Source organism: Patagioenas fasciata, chromosome 1 (assembly GCF_037038585.1).
Source record: "Patagioenas fasciata isolate bPatFas1 chromosome 1, bPatFas1.hap1, whole genome shotgun sequence".
Lineage (NCBI taxonomy): Eukaryota > Metazoa > Chordata > Aves > Columbiformes > Columbidae > Patagioenas > Patagioenas fasciata.
Window position 1 is genome coordinate 153,772,920 of NC_092520.1, and position 20,243 is coordinate 153,793,162.

At 44.9% G+C, this 20,243-nt stretch overlaps 1 protein-coding gene across 1 annotated transcript in view; it reads left to right on the forward strand.

Moving 5' to 3' along the window:
* The first annotated feature begins 596 nt into the window (after nt 1–596).
* The window catches only part of AKR1D1 (aldo-keto reductase family 1 member D1), a 37,641-nt gene continuing 17,994 nt past the window's right edge, over nt 597–20,243 (forward strand). Inside the window, exons 1-2 of the mRNA XM_065841092.2 lie at nt 597–895; nt 17,408–17,575. Of these exons, the coding sequence (XP_065697164.1) occupies nt 803–895; nt 17,408–17,575 (261 nt within the window). The 5' untranslated portion in view covers nt 597–802. The remainder of the gene's footprint in view (nt 896–17,407; nt 17,576–20,243) is intronic.

A 20,243-nucleotide genomic window follows, 5' to 3' on the forward strand; every position in this document is an offset into this window, starting at 1 on the left:
AATTTGGAACTCATACTGAGGCAGACAAGCAATTCACTGGTCTGCTCTCTGGGATTTTCTTTATTCCTTCGCTGTCCCTAGAGCAGTGGTTTTCAACCTGCGGTCTGTAGCCTTTGCGAAGAAGAGGTAGAAACTGTCCCTGGAGGACACCAAGTGTCCCCGGTAACCCTGAATTCGGGGTTTTGAAACAGGGCTTTACACCTCCGTGGGAAAACTTCCAAGGTCTGCCACCCCAAACCTTAGGAAGCCCACGTCCTGCTGCTGGGGCGAGGTTGGCATGGCAGACACCCCGGCAGGCGGGGCATGGACCCCTCGCCGGCAGGGCAGCCCCGAGGGTGGCTCCGTGGCAGCTGGCAGGTACCCCTGGGGTGCAGGACGCCCCCCGGCCCGCCTCAACTTTTAGCATGAAGCAGTCTCTGCCCTACGCGCAGCTTCTGCCGGAGTGACCCCACGGGGGCCGCGGCGGAGCCGGCCCGGGGCGGTGCGCGGGGGTCCGCGGGGCGGTGCGCGGGGGTCCGCGGGGCGGTGCGCGGGGGCCGCCGGTGTCCGGGGCGGGGCGCGGGGCGGTGCGCGGCGGGGCGCGGTGCAGGGCCGCCACGGGCACACGTGGCTCAGCCCCCCAAAAAGGCAGTCCCCGCCGGCGGGAGCAGGCACTTTGTACCACAGCCCCTGCAGAGGTGCCGTCGGTCCGGTCGGCCAGTCGGTGGGTGCTGGTGCGCAGGGGCGGCGGTTGGCTGCAGAGCGGCGGCTCCCGCCCCTGCGGAGGCAGCCCCGGCTCGGGGCGGCCCTACCTGCCAGCACTATGAACCTGACAGCCGAGAACCACCGCGTTCCGCTGAGCGACGGAAACAGCATCCCGCTCTTGGGGCTGGGCACCTACGCCGACCCCCAGAAAGTAAGTCCGGGGGCGCCGGGACGCCCCGCTTCGCTGGCGGGGGCAGGTGGCAGCCCCCCTCGCTACTGAGCCCCCGATCCGAGGTTCCCCAACTGTTTGCCAATTCTTTCCTTTCTTCCCGGCTATTTCTCTTTTTGCTTCTTTCCCCGTGCAAAGTTAAAGCCCGAGCTCTCCCCTGAGCAGTACGGGCGGCGCGCAGAGGAGGAAAAGGTGGGGGGAAAAAAAAACCCTGCCCAGCTTGCGGAGCGGTGCTCACCGCACCGCCGCCCAGCTCCGCGCTGGTGGGCACCCGGGAAAGGGGTGCGGGGGACCGGGGAGCAGCTCTGCCGCTGTCCCGGGCTGCTGGGGGTCCGGGCGGTGCAACCCCGGAGCCGCTGCGGTCACCGGGTCGGGATGTGACACCGGTGAGCGCCGGCTCGCTGGCAGGGCGGCTTGGAACCCTCGGTCCCGAGGAGCTCGGGGAACGACGGGGACGGTGTCACTGAGTCCCCCGGGCCGGCCCCGCTGCTCCCCACTCCCTGCGCAGATAAGATGAGGGATTTCGGACCGTCTTGCAGCTGGCCCTGACACTTTCCAAGGAATGTTCCTGAAACAAAGACCCAAATTCCTGCATCCTGATGCCTGCCAGCGGCCAAACCACTCTCAAATATTCTGCACCCTTTGGTTTTGCGTGTCCCGGGCAGGCATCCCATCTAACTGTCCCTGGTTCAGCTGCATCGAGGCAGGGGAAGCACACCTGATGCTTCTTCCTTCTGTGCACCAGAGAGCACAAAGGGAACTCACTAGCTTTGCCTTTTGCTCTTCTGAACTGCCTGGTCTTTCAACAGTTCTTTTTGTTTGTTTGAAGAGTAGGAACAGAGATATAATGGCCAGAACCCTTCTTGTGTAACAGCATCAGAGTCTGAGGTACAATATTGTATGACTCCACATACCATAAGATATTTAAAAATACCTTTTTAAAGAAAACTCCTGATTAAGGCCATTTAACGACCACGCTTGTACTATGCTGTATTAATAACAGTGTCAAAGAAGATCTCCAATAAACACTGCTGCAGGCAGTGCGTGAGTGATGCAGAAAGGGTGTAAGGAGACCCCAGTGCTGTAGATCTCCCTGGTTAACAATGACAGTTTACATGGGAAAAATTAGTGAGAATCTGCAATTTCAGAGGCTGGGCACCATCCCCCACATCACTAGAGTTTCAGGAGATATTTTTGGCTAGTATGTTCTTTGAATAGTGGTTAGTGGAGCAAAATTAAGCTCTCTAACAGAAATTTTAATGTAGCAAAGCAGAATGTTGCATAATTCAGTGACAAAATAGCTGTGAGCAAACTTGAAGCATCACTTTCTAGACTTTTATATCGTCCTCCAAAGCCCTGAGTTGAAACTTCACAGTAGTTTTAAGTTGAGAAAAGCCAGGCTGCCAGCAGAAGAGGTGCTCCTGACTTGTGCTTCCCACAACCGTGGCTCAACACTGGGGCATTAGCCAGGCTCAGGCAGGAGCTCAGAGCAGCAAGTAACCTGCCGGAGCTGAGAGGGGAGACGGCCGGGGTGCCACTTTCAGAAGCGGCTTCTCAGCAATGCTATAATCCTGCTAAGAGTTCATTCTGCAGAAGTTCAGACGTCCCCTAATCATCACAGCAACGGTCCTGCTCCTTCTGTCTCAGCCCTGCAAACTCCTGTAGCTTCCTTTGCCCTCCTGTGGGTTGAGGTGGATGGTGAGCCTTTGTGGGGACCTCATCTAGCAAAAATGAATCATTTTTAGTTAGGGCTTTTTTTTCAGCTGAATCAGCCCCGGCTAGTGGCTTTTTGCTTTTCGCATGTACCTCCTTTGTTTTCTGGTGACAGAAGGGGAGACAACAAGACTATGCAGGCAGGGCATTGCTATAGCAACTCCAATTTAGAGCAATTGAAGCTGCTGTGTAACTGCACCCTCAGTGGGGATGGGTGCTTGTACCCAACCACCCATTCTCCCTCCCCCTGATTTTGTAGTTTAATTTTTCTGAGCTTTCTCTTTCTACATGATAAACATGTTAGAAAGTTATGGGTGGGAAGAGGAGCTGAGAAGAGGTAAAGAAAGACTGATAAGTCACTTGCAAAAGTCTCATTTTCACAGAAGACCAGGTGAAACACTATATATTTATCTGGAGGAGCTGGGCTGGAGCTTTCTGCTAGGATTAGGACTGTTTATTTGAGGCAAGGAACTCATCACAGAGAGCAGCTGGGGAAACGCGGTAGCAGGGCACTACGGAATTTGTTGCAGAATAGGGTTTGCAGCTACTGGTTGGTGACAGGGCAGGACATTTAAACAGGTCGTGGCTTAAAGCTTGCCCATTTAAAAAGGCTGCTTTTGCTGGTAAGAGGACAGGGGGAGCTTCTGTCAACACCTTGCTGTGGCAGCAAAGTGTTGCTTAGCTGTGACAAGCTGCTCTGCTGAGCTATGACTTCTGCGTGGTGCAACTTCCACTGGGATGCCCGGTGAGGTTTCTGACCTGCTTCTCCCGCCTAGAGAGCTGAAAGGTTTTGCGGCAACTTGGGACCGTTTCAAGGTTTATCTTAACAAGCAAGGCTATAAACCAGCACTGACACGTTTCTCTTAAAATGCTTGGCTGTAGCCTTTTGTGGCTGAATTACTTAAGAAGCAGCATCTGAGACACCCGTTCTCCAGCAGCGGAGGCAGGCAGCTGGTGGTAGCAACGGTGCCAACCGTTCCCAGCACGCTATTTCTGCTCATGAGTCAGTTCTCCACAACTTCTAGTCATTTTGTGCTTTGATATACAATACAGAGCCATTTATTTGTCAGATTATTCGTCATGCTTTTGGAGGCAGATTTTTTTTTTTCCCAAAGGTTATTCACCCTGGCACCTCCATGTCAGAGCAGCTTGTCCAAAATAAATCTGTTTTCTCAATCTCACACTACAGCCCAGAGTTTTCTTCCTGAAATGCAGGAATGCGCTCACTGGTTAAGCAAACTAGGCAGATCTAGTTCGCCACGGAGCAGGGAAATCTGCTTCTCCAATGGTCGGTTACAAGAAAACGGAGGCAAAAAGCCAGCTTTCATGTTTTGGGCTTTGTCTGGATAAACTGCACAGCAGTGCCTTCTGAATTGAAATGTGTCGGCAGCTTGCCTTGCTCATCTTAAATAACTTAGTTGTTCTCCTAAAGTCATGCTTTTCCAGTTGTGAAGCACTGAACAAAAAATAGATCAATTGACCCAGATTTGGTCCCATATAGAAGTTTACTGACTCAACAAAGCACATCGCTCAACTGGAACAGAGCTGGACCACTGTGAAAAAGGTCTGTTTGAGAATCAGATTAATTTAATTGGACACCCTTTCCCCCTAGGTGTAAGAGAGCTTGTCTTCTGACAGGATACAGGTCAGGATGACAAGAATTAAGTTAAATCTTGGAGACTGAAAACACTGGGAGTACAACGTTGGGGGTTTCTTTTTGGTTTATTCCCCTAGCACAGCAGGAAAGTGCAATGAATCCACTTGCTATCAGCTCATCCAATAGCAGAAAGAAAGAAGTGTTCACTGGGTCATAGAATTAGTGATAAATTTGGGCTAGTTATCAAGAAAAGCACTTAGAATTTTTTTTGGTTTTTGCTGCTTTAATTGGTGTTTCCTGTCTTTATTCTTAAGGGAAGGTAATAATTGTATAATGAAAAAGCCTAGTTTTTTTTTTATTCAGATTTCAGTGCTTCAAAGTTGGTTTTGTGTTCTCCTTCACACAGGGAAGGAAACGTGTAAGTCATATTTGAGTTTTGCTTACGTAAATTAGGGTGTTCACCCTAGCGAGGATGGACTCAGGTGAAACACTGAAAACCTCAGGTGAAACACTGAAACCTCAGTCACTGACTCCTTCCCCTATTCTCTCTTCCATTCCTCAAATATTCTTTCCTCCTCTTGGGTTTGGGAAGAAACCACAGCAGGAGCAGCAAATCTGGACTATCAAGACCCTCCAGATGGCTTTAAAATTTGAGGCTAATTCTGACTCTGTCTGCCTCTGTGGATCCTTCTGGCAAAGCCCCGTGCATGCAGGAACGGCTCTGCCAAGGCTCCAGCAGATGTGTCGTGTCCAGCATTCCCTCCCCGAGGGCCCCCGAGCCGTTGACCCAATTCTCTGGGGTATTAAATAGATGTCACGGGGGAGGATGACCCCCTTGATGAGCCTGTGGCATGGTTGCAGCACAGACAGGTCAGCATCTTGGGCTCCCCCCGTCTCCCAGCATCGATACTCAGTTCCCAGCACAACCTCGTGAGCAGTACGGGTGCCCATCTGGAAGCAGGATGGGGCGCGGGGACGAGCCGGCTCAGAGGGGAGAGGTGCTAAAAACACTCCTAAATCCTGGAAATCCTACACCTCATTAAAAACGGCACTTATGACCACTTCACTTTATAACTCATCCCTGTCAACACAGCTATGATCATCAGTCCAACGCCTTCACGTAAATACTCGCTGTCTCCCTGGAAGGTCAAGGGGCCTTGGCTGCAGCTCCTCTCCTGCCTTCCTGTTTTGACTGAAGGAGGAGAGGGCTTGGAGGGAAGGTTGTAGCAACCACACTGTACCCAGGCACTGCTTCTGAAACGTAAGATTGGGCGAAGCACTCAAGAATAGCACCGGGTGAGGGTTTTTGGCAACTTGTGACTTTGCTAAAAATGAGGTTCTGAGGTAGCCAAATCCATTCATAAATTGGAAGCAGTTTTGTGGAATATTTTCAGGCAAAACAAATGGCAAAGTATTTCATTTTGGGCACTGGCAGTACAAGCTGAGGAATCAAAGGATTATTAAAGCAGTTGGAGGTAGCAGTTTTCTTTCCCTGGATAGCCTGGTGGTGAGGGAATCCACATGGGACGTGGGAAACCAGGTTCAGTCCTCTTCTCTACCTCCAGGGATTAAATTCATATCACACAGTTCAGGGAAATAACGTGATTGTGGGGGTATGTGATAGCTAGAGAGAGGCAAGAAGAAACATGCGCAGGCTGGAGCAGGACGAGCACCCTGCCCACGGGAAAGTGTACTGCCCACCAGCCCCACAGCTTTGGATGCTGAAGAACTTGGTATGGCATCTAGCCAGGAGGGAGGGAGACTCGTTTTCCTCAAATCCTTAAGTACCACAAAGTAACCCTTGTGAACGCCCAGACAGTCTGGGTTTTGTTTAAGAGAAATTGCTGGTTTGAATCAGGGAGAGGAAAAGTTCATCCAGGGCTCCCGTATCCAATCTGAGTGACCAAGTTAAAAAAAAAAAAAAAAAAAAAAAAAAATCTGTTTTGGATAAGTAAAAACACTGTTTTGGCACCCTGGATTACTTTTTACACCCAAGCTAGAAGCTGAACATAGTAACTTTTCGTTGTACAGACCTCGCAGCCCCTAGTGGTCTCACCAGCAGTGCTTTTGCAGGACCTTTTATACCAAAAAAGTTCCTTGCACAAGGATACGCGCACACAAACTATTTAAATTGCTCTTAATGGTGCAGGCTGGCTGCCTTTGGAGCTGCCGTGGGCTGCCTTTAAGTCAAAAGATGTAATAAGGGACTTGTCTCCTTGATGTGATCTGGATCTCTGAGCTGCAGTGAGAGGGGGGGTTACACACAATTTAACTCCCTTTGTTTTCCTCTTGGCCATCACTGGCTTCTGAAACATGATCATGATGGAGACAGCAATGATTTCAGGCGACTCGTGGAGAAAGTCACCTGGCCTGACCCAAAGCTATGAAATGGATTGCATATTGAAAGTCCCAGGCAGGAGTGACACTTAAGAGCTCTGGAGAGAGAGCTGAAATTGAAAGACCTCCAGTTCTTGATCTCTTTCCTACAAATTTCTCCTTCTCTGGCTCAGACAACTGTTTTCCTTCTTCGGTAATCCTCCCACTTGGCTTCTAGATTTTTTCTTGAAAGAGATAAGAGAGGCAGTGGCAAGAGCAGGAATTGCCCTAACATGCAAGTGTCCTTACAGCCTTAGCTTACTTCCCATGACATGCTATTAAAATAAATGTATAAAGAAAATACCGCAGTCCTTTTAATGTAAACAACTACACATGAGTAAGTGTTTGAACTCAGCAAGTCCTGAGTCCGACTTAGCTCTGTAATGAAGTGAACTTTATGAACCTACATGAAATCGCCACAGATGTAGGCCAGGGAGATATTTTGCTGTTTACATCTGTGAAAAGGGTACTGGGGACCTGATTTGAAGAGAGCTAGGGGGAGTCAGCTGGGATATTTGGCTACAGAGTCTCATATTTATGCCCTGAACTTAAGCAAAGAAAGTTCCCAAAACAAAATTTGGTTTGTTTTTGTTTTGTTGGTTTTGTTTTTGGTTTTTTGTGTGTGTGGTTTTTTTTTTTTTTTTTTAAGTTTTTGGGCTGCACCTCTGACCAGCATTTCCAAAGGACACTGTGCCCCTTTAGAGTCCCTTTCAGTAACCACTTCTGGCTTTCTCAAGCCATTTTCTGTTAAAGCAGCAGTATTACCTCATGCAGTACTAATTCTTCTTGTCTTTGGGGATCAAGATTTTTGAGATGTTTCAGAGGGTGACCTGATGTTCCCTTGGTCTCTGAGGATATCCTAAAACCATACTCCTGAATTGAGACCTTTACATTAGAGGTAAGGGCAGAAGGAAAGGAGACACATTACTGCAGCCTAGGAAGATAACTGCACCTGATCTGCTACATCAAGGGTGTCAAACTCATTTTCAGTGGGGCCCACATCAGCCTTGTGGTTGCCTTCAAATGGTCAAATGTAGTTTCAGGACTGTATAAATGTAGGAGTAGTTGCATTTATGCAGTCCTAAAATTACATTCAGCCATTTGAAGGCAACCACAAGGCTGATGTGGCCTCTGGTGAGAATGAGTTTGACACCCCTGTGCTACATGTTTCACAGGGCTCCTTGCCTGCCTGTTAGCAAACTCTTGTCCAATTTTTCTGCTGAAAGGTATTTATCCTGAAACCATGTATCTGTAGCCAGGTCACTCACTAAGCTGTGACTCAGTTTCATGCTTGGAGGACTAAAGCATACTAAGATGATCCCACAGATGGGATGCTTTTCCTTCGGTTGCAGGTATCTTGGTGCTGCGTGATGCTCTTGGTGCTTAATCTCTCAGATTTTACTCCTTATTCCTTGACTAAGTCACAGTTACTGGCAAGACGCAGTTGCCAAGAGCAGATAAAGGCAGGATTTCTTGGTATTTGGTCCCCAGATGCCTTGAAGAGGCACAGTAGCATGTGCCAGCAGAACAACGTGGCTGTCAGACAGGAGCATGGCTGCTCACTGTATACACAATCAAAAGCACCATAAGAAGATACTGCTTTCACAGATAAGACTTCTCATAGCAAACAGGTGAAAGTACAGAGTAGAATAATGCACTAAATCAAAAGAGTCTCAGACAAATTGTGCTTTTACCAATGACTTTTGCTAAAAACAATGTTGCATGACGCATTTTAAAGTTCCCTTTCATACATGATTTAATGGCATATTTACCACCTACGAAAAGCAGAGTTCTCTTATCTTACACTCACCTTTTCTGTTCTGCCACTGGAACAGTCTTTCTACATTTCTGTGCCCTCAATTCATTGTCATCTTGGTGTTCAGCCATGAACTCTCCTCCCCTGTCTGCAACCACCTCTTGACGCCTCAATTCCTGCTAGCTCCCTGTAATCTCGTGTTATACAATGGAAAATTTTTGGCTTGCATAAATGCAAGATTGCATCTTTATCTCATTAAGAAAGGAAAATTAAGTCATCTAATTAGGAAAAACAGGCAATCAGAAAAAGTAGCTACTTTTTTTCTAAAATGTGGCAGACTCAAAGACTCCTAGCTTTTGTGTAAGAACTGTATTTTAACTATTAAAGTTGGATTTTAAAGTTGGATTTGATAAAATGACTTATCACTGTCAAGCTGGAGGAAAGATTCTTGCATGCAACTTTTTTGACAACACAGGCTTTGTTCTTATGACTTCAATTTGTACAAAACCTGTGGCTCTAAGACACAGTTGAATTTGCAGAAATGTTCATTTACCTCTACATATCTTCTCTCCTGAAATCTCTATGGTTCTTCATTTCTATGAATCCTGAAGCTTAATAGAAAACAAACTGATAGTATGACTAATCTTTCCTTCATGCCAATGGTTTCTGTGGTGTTTCCAGCTATGAACGCAATTAGTGCCTAATCATGTGTGGTAGATTAAAAGCTGCATTTACTGAAACAATAATTCCTCATGAGGATGGGCCCAGCCTTGTAGATGAGGGTGAACGAAAGACTAACTTTCTAGCTACAAAGTTCATCAACCTGTGGAGGACTTCTTAGCCAAATGGTCACAAAATTGCTAGTCCTGGAAAACAGTAGATTTTTTTAGTTTGCTTTGTGGAATAGATTATGTTCAGAATGACTCCCCCATCCCTGAATCTGAGCATGCCTTGAACTATAAGCCTTCAAAAAAACTCTTCTTAAAAAGATAGCACCTCTAACCTACGCTGACATCTCAGCTGCTATGTGAAAATATTTTGATCCTGGAGCAGTCTGAAGAGATGTATCCCCCTGCAGAGCACAGGACTTCTACTAACAAAACTGTTGACAGCCAGATAATCACCTGGCCCTCTGCAGCAATGCCTGCCTAAGCCAAGCGGAGGTTCTGGCTCTTACAGCCAACCTGGCACGGCGTCACTTGGCTCCCCAACATGGTACTGACACACAGACATGGATACCGCAAGAGCTCTCCAGAGGAAAATGTTCCTAGAGCAAGGTGACATCTAGGAGATGACAACTTAGTCAGGGAGTCAGTATGGCTTTCACATGATGGGTATCAGATGTTAACATCACCCACCGAGCTACATCTCTGGCTGTGACGTAGGGTTGAATTTTGTTGAATAAGCCCAGAACCAAAAGTAATAGAAGGTTAAACCAGATAAGCTTTTAGGACAGTAGCACTACCCCAAAAAATTCACAGGGCTTCTTGTTTGAAAAGTAACCAAACAGAAAGCAGGCCTTCCATAGCTGTATTCTGCAGTGACAAGCGCTAGCTGTTTCAATATAGTCCTCTTCCAAATCCTGCAAAGCTAGCTGTTACCAATGCAATAGTATCAAGGCCAAATACTGACACACACACAGACTGTTTTTTTTCTCTTTTTCTCTGGCTTTCTAAGCATGCTGGAATTTTAACCCCACTCAAGAGCCACAGGAAAGCCCTCCTATATAAATAAAAGTTATGAGGGTTGTTTTATAGAAGACAAGACAGGGAATCACATTGTCGAAGAGGAGAAAAACTGAACCTCTGCAAGTGAGTAATTTGAATTAACACAGCTGAGAGACATACTTTTTGGCAAGAACACTTAATGCCAATTTTCCAGACAAACCTCCATTTTCTAAAATGCCCCCAACTGCCTCTATACGTTAAACATGGCTGTGCACTCCCCTGTGTCCTTGATTCCCCGCAGTTCTCCAAAGAACGGTGTAAGCATGTTCTTACAGCTCATGTGGGAAGCTAACATCTGGGTTGAGTCTTCGGTTGACCTAGGAGGCCAAATTTGTCAAAACTTGAAAACACTGTGAAGAAAATGCCTCTCTAGGCTTCATCAAAGCCAACTTTTGTTGGTTTAGCTAACTAGGTGGTGGAATTCCCCAAGTTTTACATCTGCCTTTGCAAACACTTCTTCAAACTGACGCCAGAAACCTCTCCCCTTTAACTCTAGGGAACGAAGCAGAAGAACTACTGGCAACCTTTCCTTTCTCCTCTGTTATTGCACAAGCTGATGCTTTATCTTCATTTTGTACCTCATGCATCCCTGGGATCACGTGTTTTGTCTGAAGGGTGTTTTGGAAGTACCCACCCTTCCACTTAGATCCATGCTTTCCAGGGTTTGCCAGCTGGCTATTGTGTCCTCCAGCTCTTCAGGAAACTGTCCTGGTCCACCCTGCTGGCACTGCCAGTGTGGGACCCAGGTGTGCACATCATTAGCTTAGTTTGCTTTAATCCTTTATCTGCTGACAGAGCAGCATGGCAGCCCTTTAGCTTAAACTTGCCTTAAGTGAACTTGCATCAAGTGAAAAGTTGCGGTGATCCTAAAACTGAAGATTCTGCAATCAAGTGGTAAAAATAACTCCAGCAGCCTCTGCCAGCTACAATAATAAGGCTTTCCTGAAGACAGCTTTGGCTAAATCCTAGAACAACAATGTCACAGGAATTCTAGAAATGCTAAATCTGCAGTTATGCAATCTCATTTTTGTTGTAGGGGCAATCAAACCTCATGCTTCAGGCCACTGACAGGACACAGACTAGAGGAGAAAGGCACCCCTTGATCATGCTCATTCACAACATGACATGAGGCAGAGAACACCACTAGTCACCCCATCTTCTCTGGGCACATTTGCTATCCTCCACTTTCTACGACAATGCAATGGATGACGTAACGCAAAGCTCTGGGCCAGTATAGCAACTTGTGGCTCTCAGCCCTGGTCTCTGCCCATGTTCTCAGCTCTACCTGCTTTTGCAGAGGTCTCTTCACTGGGTTTTGCTTCCTGGATGGTGGCTGCCAATGCTTCCGGGGGATGAAAGCCAGATTTTCCTGTGTACGAGAGAGAGATGTGCTTGGCGGTTGCATTTTCCAAGAAAGAGGTGTACAGTACAGCTGCTTCTTTACAAGATTAAATAATTCTAAGAATGTACCCTTGTGTGGCTCATATCCTCTGGCTTCGTAAACTCAACCTATGCTTTCCTGTAATGCTTTTAGTACACGTTTTCTGTGCTGTGTTCCTAACATCTTAAGCTAGTCCTCTTTGCTTGTTTGTCCAGAAAAGAGGCAAACGGAAATAAGCAACTGGGCTTCTAGAAACTCGCATAAGAATCTGTGTCCGAGCGCTGAGCTCTGGCGAAGGAGGCTCTGAGCCCAGGAATGTACCTACTTTCTCCTTCCTGTATTTAGCTGACTAAGATTCTTAAACAGCGGCTCCACATCTTAAATTATAGGTTAAGACTGGAAAGCTCAGCCCACAGTTTGGAACTCTTGTGCAATTCGGCTGCAGCTACATTCAGTTTTTTCCAGGAGATGGCCCTGTCTCTCCCAACACCTCAAGATTTTCTTCTCAGGATCATTGTTCCTAGCTGAGGGACTGAATACCACTGCACTACCCAGGTGAGGTGCCCAGGACTAAGGTAAACAGCTCCTTCTCTGAAGGAGCTGCCAAGACTGGTGCAACTCTGTAATGTTGCATATATGAAACAAGGCAGAGCAGAATCTGGGAACCTAAGTCAGACTGTTTTCCTTTGCTCTATGCACTAATAAAGAATAAAGCATAGAATGGTTTGGGTTGGAAGGGACCTTAAAGATCATCTAGTCCAAACCCCCGTGCCCTGGGCAGGGACACATTCCACTAGACCAGGTATTCAAAGCCCCATCCAACCTGGCCTTGAATATTTCCAGGGATGGGACATCCACAGCTTCTCTGGGCAGTCCATTCCAGTGCTTCACCACCCTCATGGTGAAGAATTTCTTCCTTGTATCTAATCTAAATGTATCCTCCTTCAGTTTAAAAAAAAAAAATTACAATAGTGATGTTAAGCCATTTATAAAAGCAGTGCCTATCATAGTTGTCCACATTGTTTTGTAAGATTATAATCTACTGCTAATGTGTCTTTGGAGGTAACCAGAATTCCTCTTTATCGACTGGGAAACTGATGGAAATTTCTGACCAGAAAAGGATGATATAGAAAAAGCAAACGAATTGGAGGCCAGCTGAAATGCAACACTAAATAACAGTAGTGAGTAGGACAATCAATAACACTGCTAAGCAAATACTGTTCTACTTGGGAGGGAATATGGGTATGCCTGCACAAAAAAAATATTCTCCTGTGGCTTGGTCACATGCAGTCACGAGCAAAACTGAAGCTGTACATTTTCTATGGTAGGGAAAATAGTTTTTGACAGAATGGGATGTGATGGAAGGTTTCTGGAATAAACATTAAAAAAATAAAAATATTCACAGTCTCAGAGGAAAAAGAGAGCAGACCCTTTCAGACAGGGAGAACTGATGAAGCACATTGCTTTTTCAGATTCACCAAATGTGGTAAACTGGCCAGTTGGCCACTTCATCTATAGAGAAGGGGCCAAATTGCCTCTTCCTTTCTTTCAGTGAAAGTGCAAATCTTAGTCTGCTCCCCCTGTGCTTCTGCCAGATTTATTTACTGTGGAACCTGAAGGAAACAGATACTGGTTTAATCTGTCATGCATGGTGGTAAATCAGCAGGTTTACAAGCTATTGATTGATAGAGAGGATAATTGCATGTGTTGTTTCCTTAAACTCTATGATCTTAAAACTAACCTAGATGCTGTTGAAGGAGTTGTTAGTCACTGAGTGAGTGGCTCTAGTCAACCAAGCAGTTTTTCTTTTATTGTAAAACATGTAATAAATTTAATACCTTATTTGGCACAAATTAGTGACTGACTGTGAGAGCACTGAAGATAAAAATCTGACTTACAGTGTACAAGTGGTTATAAAATTCCAGTTCTAAAACAACAGTCCTTGATCAAAGTAGCACAGTTGCAGGGCACACTGATTAGAAGCTGAGGTAAGGATCAAACATACCTCTTATCTACACTTAAATAAAAAGTAATAAAGAAGCAAAGATTTGTCTTAAGGCCAGAACACCCAGAATTACTACTGACAATGCACAAACCTTTAAAGCATGAGGATATTTCAGTACCTCATCTGGCTTTTGTGATGCTCTAAACACGAGCCCTGCTTATTTGGGAATGGTGCAAGAATAAAGGCCTACCTGAAGTGAGTAGACAGCACAGGCAACCATGTTTTAGATAACATACACTAGTGAGTATAACCCATAGTAAGGAGGAGGAGGTCTGGATTTCATGGTAAAGGTGGCTACTCCATGGCCAGGCAGCCTAGAAGTCGCTGCTCCATCACCTGCTGTGACTGAAGTACCAACCCTTATACAAAATCCCAAGATGTAAAAGCAGCCATAGCACAAACTTCCATCTGCACTTAAGTAAAAGTTGGGTTTCAGTTGGTAATCTCTGATCTAGTTGCTATTAAAGACTTTATTTCCATGAAAGGCAGAAGAGACTAAAACTCCCCAGGCTGAGCAGTGGGGTAGAGGGGAAGGATCCGGGTTTGTGCCTGCTCTGATGGATGAGCACTGGTGATCCAAGTCATCCAGCTTTAATATGGTCTGTCAGGAAACAATGGAATAAGATACGACACTTAGGGCAACACTTCTAAAAAGTGGCAAAACCACAACATGACTAGCCTGTGCAACTCATCAGCACAGTTTACCACAGCCTGTTACTGCAGGATTTGGAAGGATTAGATATGTGAAATGCTAGAAACGACAGTTTCTACATTAGAATGAAAATAAACATATGGTATAAAGTTTCCAGACTCACAGATGTCCCAGGCCTTCAGCTGGGAGAGTTCAATAGAGGCAGGATTTTCCAAAAACTGTTCCCTAGGTTGCCTTGCATTTTTATATGAAGCACCTTAGACCAGAATCTGTCAGAACTAATATACCACATCAGATGAAATGAACTAGCGCAATGAAAACATTTATATTTAATGTAAACCCATCTCCAGCCATTGGTAATCAAGACCTGATCCAAAAAAAGCTTCCTCAAGCCCCTGAAGAATAAGATTATTCCCTGAAATGGAGGAGGCTTTCACAAGATTATTTGTACAGATGTGTGTAAGTCCCATGCAAAAAATTAAGAAATGCACAGAAGTTCAGTTCTAGCGTAAGTTAACTGATTCAGCCAAAGGCACTTCCAGTAACAGTGAGCTTTCTCATTTTCCTCTATTGCACACTCCTCCCAAGTCTGCAATTATACTGTTCCCCTATATGTTTGCGTTGCTTCACCTATTCCTTCTGCATTTGTTACTGACCAAACTCGCCCTGGTGTCTGAGAAAAGATGCAACTCAAAAATCAACATTTCCTTGCTTGATGGAGTTTAGTTTGCAGCTTCAGGTAACAACTGGGAGCTGTGTTAATGAAATCTCAAGAGTGCAAAGAGAAGAGAGGAAATTCTAGGACTGGATCTACATGCCATTTCCAGAATCTTCAACAAAAGGGAAAAAGTTAAAAGAAAAAAAAATATATATATTTTTTAAAATCTGTATTAAGGTAGCACATCGCTGTACTCTAAATGTTCTGCTTCCATACACTTGAATTGTACAAGTCAAACAGGCAGAAGCAATCCAAAGTCACACTTTGAAAGATCAGCACAATAGAGAAAAGACTGATTGCACTTTAAAAAACACATTTCTCTTTTGGATAACTAGTCATCACTTAGACTTGAGCTCACAAGACCTTTAAGCTGAGCCGTGTTGCTCTGTGCTAGTCAGCCTGAGCTTTGCAACTGCAGCTGGAGCCTCCTGCAGCTTGTTGCTGAGACACAGGTCTGAGGTTACCACCATCAGCAACTGCATGCTCGTAGTATTTGTGTCAGGGCTTTTTGCCTGCTGCCTTCCTTAAATCCTTCCTTGCAGGTTCAGACAGGGACAAGGCAGTGAACACGTTGGAGGTTGTCACTGCTCCATGCCTCGTGCTTCTGTGACGCTACCCAACATGCCTCGAGTGAAAACTAGTCATTGACTGAGCCTGAAAGGCTTTAAGCTGCCGTGGTCTTCATTACATCTCACTAATAACAAGGAACAGGCCCTGGCAGGGGCTGAGAGTACCTTTGGGAGGCTCTCGCAGCAAAGCATTCAAACAAGTGTTTCATTGTCTCCCTCAATTAAGGAGACGATATTGCATCGGCACTGCTGTAAATAGTTTAATGTGCCAAATTGTGATGTTTTGCCTCTCAGCCCTCATTCATGTCTTCTATAACAATTAAGGGCAAGCGTAAGCTGCTTTGCATTTTAAGGAGCCTTTAGGCACTGCGTCATAGAGTGGAAAGTCCGAAGCCTGAACAGAAAGTCAGTCCAGATGTGTCTGATAGCAGCCAGCCCAGATGGGACACCGAAAAGCAAAGCGAGCCAGCAAGAACACGATCCCATTACCCCAGAATAATCTGCTCCCAGCCTACAGCTCTGGAACTGAAAGACAGAGAGGTTGACCCTCAGACGTCTTCAGCAGTCCTTCATAGATGTTTCTTCCATTAATGTGGAAGGGCAGGCCAGTGTCCTCAGTCACTGCAACGTCCTGTAGCAGCTACAAGTTTCATACCCTATAGTTCAGCAGCTGGAGGACAGCTTGGAGAGAGAGGAGGGAGATTGACTGCTGTGGTGGAAAGTGGTCTTTCTCAACAGCACCTCTTGCCTATCTTGCTTCTTGTCTTTCCTTGGCATCAACAAAACCAACAAATTTGACGTCCTCTCTTCATACTCTCTCTCATTTCCAGATGTCTCTGGCATCTGTTTTTTTCATAGAAGTAGCAGCGTGGTCTTGGCCCTTCACTTGGAGGTAGCAAAATTCCCCTCTTGGCATCTGCTGCTGGCAGACAACCGCACAGCAGAGCAGGTTGACTCACCCTATTTCAGTTTTCCTTTAAGAGAATCAGTTGTCCCTGTCTTAGCAGTACAATACCTCTGAAAAGGGTGGGAGAACATTATTGCCACGTGTTGCTAAGAGCCCTTGAGCACTACCACTTAGAGCTGTCCTCTCATTATATTATACAAAGTGTGACAATAAGGTGTTCTCAGCACAATTTCAGTGATCAGTCAAATGATTTCAGTAACTAGACTTAGTTTTTTTTCCTTGGTTTGACCTACCTGTATTTTGCTTGCCACATTAGCTAATAAAAAATATTCCTGTTCTGAAAAAGCAAGCCTATTCTGAATTTCAGCAAAGATGAGTACACATAAGTGCAGTGCAGAGTACAAAAATGCCACTTGGACTTGTTAAGAGGTTTCTTGGGTTCATCTTAAATGGAAGCAGTAGGATGTATATAAGCATACACTAAAACCTCTACTGGTTCTTAGCCACATGGTAAAGCAATTGTCCAGAAATGGGAATACCAGTAGACAGTCCTGAGCTATCACCCTTTGGATTTTGATACTGTCAAAGGTAAGTTGATTTGAGGAGAAAATGAAATCCAGACTTCTGCCCTGCAAAAACTCTACTGTGCCCTAAGGTATTCAAGCAGCCTCTGATCAGGTATGTGGTTGACAAGCTCTGCTCAACCAAAAAGCCCTCTTCCACTTGAGCAAAGGATTTTATCAAACAGCTTGTGTAAAAAAGCCCTTGATTTTTAGATAAGAAATTCTAAAATAATTTTAATATCAAATACATTTGATTCTACTTTCTGAGGACTCTAATACTATTTGCCAGATACAGAGAGAACTTTTTGCTTTGCTCCTTTTTTGGTCTAATTCCACATTTGCAACAGTCTTGAAGAAAAGCACACAGCATGTTTTTATTCAGAAGTTGAAACACAAGTGTCTGGGGAGGTAAAGGATGGTTAGACCGGATGAACTCTGACACGAACCTTGTGCATATCTCAGGGACCCTATAGCATTGCAAGAGCAGCAAGCAGAGGGCTGAAACTATTTTTTTTTCTTTCTCTCATTAGACTCCTAAAGGTTCCTGTTTGGAGTCAGTGAAGATCGCCATTGATACTGGTTACCGCCATATTGATGGCGCCTTTGTCTACTGCAACGAACATGAAGTGGGACAAGCCATCCGGGAGAAGATTGCTGAAGGAAAGATCAAGCGAGAAGACATCTTTTACTGTGGCAAGGTGAGGAGCTGTGCTCAGATTATTTACACTAAATCCAGGATTCTTGTGAATGGACCTTCTTAAGTCATGCTGGTGGTCAACATCTGGCATGCTTCCAGACCCAACATCCTCTGTTTTTTTTTCTTTACCATAATGCCTCAGAGCTTTATGAGCACTAGATTTGCTGTTAAGCACAGGAATCACTGTTGTTCTCAATTTCAAGCTCTGTTAGCAGTAGGAACCATGCAACATCCATTCTGCCTAGTACTGTAGGTACCTGCAACTCAAAACTGTTGCTACACTCAGTGGTGCTGCCTAAGCTGTTAGTACTGTCCCATGTGTTATGTGGGCATGCACGTTTGCATAGTCACACTCTGAGCCCAAACTGGACAATGATCCTGCAAATTAGTTATTTTCTGTTAAGAGCAATTCCCTGTATAGATTTGCCCTGAGATTGCACAATGAAAGGGGTGGGAGCAAGCACATGCATGCAAGTGTCTGTGTACAGGAGAACAGCAAGTGCTTACGTTGGTACTACTGCCAGATAATTACTTGTCAAGCTACACCCTTAGTTACTGTGTCACCTGTCATTAAAAAGTTCTACAGTCTTAAATCAACTCACTTGGAGAGAAGATGTCATCACACTTCAGCTCTAGAGCAACAATGCTGCAGTAGTGTATGAGCTAGTTAATGCTTTGAAGTCACAGCTGATTTTCTGCTAGAAGAATGAAATTCCTTGTTTGAAGAAGCATCTGACAAAAGCTGCTATAGCTAAAGTAACTAGATCTTAGATATAAGAGAGAGAGAGCTCATTGCGCATTGCAGAATAAAGATCAGATGGCCCCAGAAAGGTCATGATGCTTGTCCAGTTTCTAATGGAGCTTATGGCCTCAAGTTCACCTTCCTGCAGTGCTTCTTTGGACATATCAGCCTAATATTTTCCCTTTGTCCTTTCCCAAATAAGATGTAATCCTCAAAAGTTACTCAACGGTCTTGGAAATAAATACCATGGTTCCTAGAGTGAAAGATCCCATGGGATAAAAGGCCCCTTTAAGTGTGAGTAATTTAGGCAAGCTCTGTGATCTGGGAAACCGAGCTTTGGATTGGATAGTTTGCAGACCAAGTGGATTTTCAGTAGCTATAGAGCAATTTCCAAGTAAAGCAATTTCCAATCTATAAAGTATGCAACTCTTTTCCAAGTTCCCTGCTCAGGTCTACTGGGAACAACCTTGCCATCCTGAGAAAAGATTCACATTTTCAAAATTTTCCACCTTTATCAGAGTAGTCTCTCATATGCCAAATATGTTGATTTGGATCATTCAAAATATTTTGTTTCAACTGTTTTATAGTGCTATTACTGCAAATTACCAGTAATATTTGAAATAAGAACCACAAAGTTGTGCCAAAAGGTTAGAACCAGATGTCCTAACAATTTTGAGTCTTCAACTGCTTCCCCTGCAATTTATTTTCCCATATAAACCTTTAGGTTCTGTGGCAGTGCATATCTTGTCAAAATTTCATCAGGATTCCAAACTTTATTTATTAAGCCTTTCTATATTCAGTTGTCTGATCTAATCACTGGATGTTTTTTCTAGTTGATGATCACTACTTAAACATTGAGCCACCTGTGAAACTTCTTGATTGTAAATTCAGTTGTTTCCTAGACTACAGATCCTACAAGCCTCAAGGCTGCAGCTCGCAGCACCACAGTAGTCAATGCCTGTGGTTTTCCACCCTGCCTTGTGACTGTGAGATGGGACATTCTTGAATTTATCTTTCTGTTGAGTCCTGTTTGTGTTTGACAAAACTTCAGGTGCTCAGGGGGATAGCTCATTAGAGTACCTCTGTAGTCTTTAAAGAGTTCAAAGACGAAAGTGGAAAATAATCTGCAACCAATTCAATCCATCACAATCCAGGATTTTCATAGGTTTCCTGAATGTTTTCACAGCAGTTCTGAACTTCCCAAGAGGAGTGGGACTGGACATCCCTTGTCTTATGAGCTGATCTATCTCCAGCTTTATGTACCTTACAAACTTTTGTGTCTTATGAACTACAGACAAAATCAAGCCACCGGTAGATACATCAGCCATCGATTGGCAACTGTCTGATGTGAATTGTTGCATCTTCTGGGAAATGTGGTAGATACAGTAGACCATTCTTGAAAGCAGTTTGTACAACAAAAGCTGGTTTTGTTTTCAGCCTTATTGACAGCAGAAGTACTAGAAATTCCCAAGACCCATCAGAAACAAGCCCCTCATGTAGATCTTTCCATAAACAAAGATGATGCAAATTGAAGGCTGGTCCATCAGCAGGGACTAACAAGAAGAGCCCCGTTGAGTGGCAGCATTACTGGAATAGTGACTTGGTGCTATCAAGCTGCATCTGCCAGTTGAAATCATCAGCACTTGCACTTGGCTCTTGCTTTTGGCTGGCTGATCAGGCAGAGCAGCTCAGCATCCAGAAATTTTAGAGGTTTTACATCAACTGCCAACATCTCGCTTGGCTTACATAGCAAGACCTTTTTGGTCTCCTCTTTCATCCCAGGATATTTCTTTCATTAAACTAGAAGTAACATTTCCAGGAAACGTGGTGTCCTGAAATGCCAGAGCCAGCTGGCAGCTTTGATTGCTCAAATGTCTACATGGGTTCTACTTAGGTAGATAATACAAGAACTTGTACAAATCATGAA